Source organism: Neopelma chrysocephalum, unplaced genomic scaffold, assembly GCF_003984885.1.
Source record: "Neopelma chrysocephalum unplaced genomic scaffold, ASM398488v2 Primary Assembly neopelma1_97099, whole genome shotgun sequence".
NCBI lineage: Eukaryota > Metazoa > Chordata > Aves > Passeriformes > Pipridae > Neopelma > Neopelma chrysocephalum.
The window spans coordinates 1-2,813 of record NW_020925741.1 but is presented as its reverse complement, the minus strand read 5'-3'; the positions used below and the strand labels follow the sequence as shown (position 1 = coordinate 2,813).

Sequence of the window (2,813 nt, the reverse complement as noted above, 5' to 3'; positions counted from 1 at the left end):
ACCACTTGGAACGCTCTGCATGACCAGCCTGTGTTTTTCTCTGGTGGCTGAACACAGCCAGCACATGAGGGGAGGGGAATGTGTGGGATCAGGGCACTGCTTTGGGGCCATGCTGGGAATTCCAGTGGACCAAAAGACAAAGCCCAGGTGCTGTTTCCAAAGGAACCCCAATGAAAGGGGGACGCTGGAAAGATGGGTGGACAAGTCCCGCAATGGAACTCTGTGTGTGCAGCCTCATTTTCTCCTCCAGTGCCCACAGGAGAGGGGACAAAAAGTCAGGGTTGGGACACCAAAACTGTTTGGTAGGAAACTGGGGATTTAGGGGACAATGGGAAAGTGGGAGAAACAGGGAGAAGGGTGGAAAAGGGGGGGTGGTCTGCTGGGTCCAACGGTCCCATGGGGGTGTTTGGACACTGGGAGGTTGGGAAAGGGGGGTGGTCCCCCTGAGCTCCCAACTTACTGTGGAGTGCTGGGGGCTGCTGGATCCAATCTCAGCCTTGGATTAGGCCAACAGTTGCAGTTTAGAGGAATTACAGAAGTGTGACTGAACCACTTTTGTCCACCAGCTTTTAATGATGGCAAATCAGATCTATTGATAGAAACGAGTTATTTAGGGATACAAATGATCAGACAAAAGATCTTCATCAGAATTATTTACTCCACAATACAAACACTAAAACTACCAGGAGTACAGGACAAGATAGGACAGTGCTCTACACTAAAGCAATTGCTGAAGCAATTCTACTGAAACTGGAACAAAAGCAAGAATTCTTAATTAGAGATGGATGGAACTCCCCCAGACCAACACTCATGGGGAGAGCTCTGCTCTCCATCTCCAGCAGTGACCTTGGGGAGGTCCCCAGCCAAGGCAGGAATCTCCACACACCCCCTCAAGAAGGGTTCTGTTGGAAGAAGCTGCCCCTGGGAAAGGGGACTGGCCCTTTGTGGTCGAAAGGGATGGACTGACAGTCACTGGACTCCAGGGGTTGCCTCATCATCAGGGGGTTCATTTGGGGTGGAAGCAGCGGTCAAAGCTCTTCCTGCAGTCGGGGCACTCATAAGTCTTTTCCTTACCGGTGGGTCCGTTGGTGTGAGGTCAAGGTAGAGCTCCTGGGGAAGCTCTTCCCACACTCCCCACACTTGTAGGGCCTCTCCCCGGTGTGGATGCGCCGGTGCCTGATGAGGTGGGAATTCTGGTTGAAGCTCTTCCCGCAGTCGGTGCAGCGGAAGGGCCTCTCATCCGTGTGTGTCCGCTCATGCCTGAGGAGATTCCCTCTGGTCGGAAACCTCTTCCCACAATTCAAGCACTTGTAGGGCCGTTCCCCAGTATGGATGCACTGGTGTCTGCGGAGGGTGGAGCTGTCACTGAAGCTCTTCCCACATTCCCCACATGTGTAGGGACATTCTCCAGTGTGGATATGCTGGTGGATGCGGAGGGTTGAGCTATGGCTGAAGCTCTTCCCACATTCCCTACATGTGTAGGGCCGTGCCCCAGTGTGGATGCTCTGGTGTTGGATCAGGTTGGAGCTCTGGCTGAAGCTCTTCCCACATTCCCCACACGTGTATGGACGGGCCCCAGTGTGGATGTGCTGGTGTCGGATGAGGCTGAAGCTCTTAGTGAAGCTCTTCCCACATTCCAAGCACTTAAAGGGCTTCTGCCTGCTGGGAGGCTGCTCAGGGACCACCAGGTCACAGCTCTGCCTCAAGCTCTGGCCGCCTTCCTGGCACAGGCTGGGTCTTTCCTCCTCAGAGCACCCTGGGCTGGCTTTGGAGCCCCTCCTGCGGGGGGATCTCCGGCCCTTTTCCTCCCCGTTGCCTTCCTGCGGCGTGGAGCCCTTCAAAACGGCCTCTCCCACCAGGCTCTGCCGGGGGGATTTGTCCTCCGGGCTCTCCGTCCTCAGCTCGGGGCCTGGGGCAGGAAGCAAGAAGGACAGGGAGGGGATTTGCCTCCGGCCCACAGGGAGGCCAAGGACATCCCCCCAACTCCGGCCCCGGCAGGACGGCGGCGGCAGCGGGGTTGTCCTGCAGCCGGGGGCCATGCTGGGCTGCCAGAGCCAGCACAACACCCGCCCAAAGGGCCACTGACTTCCTCCTCACCTGCCTGGGGGGCCCAAGGCATCTTCCTCTTCCTCGCAGCCTCCTCCTCCATCTGCCCAAGCTTTGGGAAGGACAAATCCTGATGGGTGGAAAACAAGGGCTGAGTGCGTTGGCTTGGGGGTTCCTCCTGCCCAAGTCCATCTCTAGAACTCACCGGGCATCCTGTGACCATAAAAACCTCCAAAACACCAAGATTCAGCCCAGAAAAAACAAAACCATCGAGATTCAGGCAAAAAACCCCTCAGAAATAGCAAGAAGACCCTCGCCACCCCAAACTGCAAAAAGTTGAGATTCAGCTAAAAAATACTCCAAAATATGAAGATTCAGCCCAAAAAAGGTGATGGGGACTGAATTTAACCCTCCAGCAGGAAAGTCATTTGATTTCAAGCTCGTCTTCAAGGGGCGCCTTGCGATTGGAGCCTGGGCTCTAATTAACCTCTCCTGTGCTGCCAAACAACAGGAGCTGTATGGCCAAGGGACAAACTCTGTGATCCCTGTCAGTGTCCATGGTCTCTGTCAGTGTCCTTCAGGAAAACTGGGAGGAGGAAATGAAGGAACTGGTTTGGAACTAAACCAGTGGTAATGTGGGAAAAATCTCCTTCCATGGAAATAAAACTTAGTTTTTCCTCAGCTGAATGAGCTCATTCAGGGATGAAGGACTGGGACATTTGTGGACACTTGTGCTGGTTTCTTTGGACACTTGTGTTCCTTCAGAG

At 54.5% G+C, this 2,813-nt stretch overlaps 1 protein-coding gene across 1 annotated transcript; it reads right to left on the bottom strand.

Annotated features, from left to right (window-relative positions):
• Positions 1–1,070: 1,070 nt before the first annotated feature.
• Positions 1,071–1,886, bottom strand: LOC113961214 (zinc finger protein 239-like; the record flags this gene model as incomplete). Its single annotated transcript, XM_027671351.1, has 1 exon — positions 1,071–1,886. A coding segment is annotated over one exon (816 nt), but the record flags the coding sequence as incomplete, so codon positions are not given.
• Between the last annotated feature and the right edge of the window lie 927 nt (positions 1,887–2,813).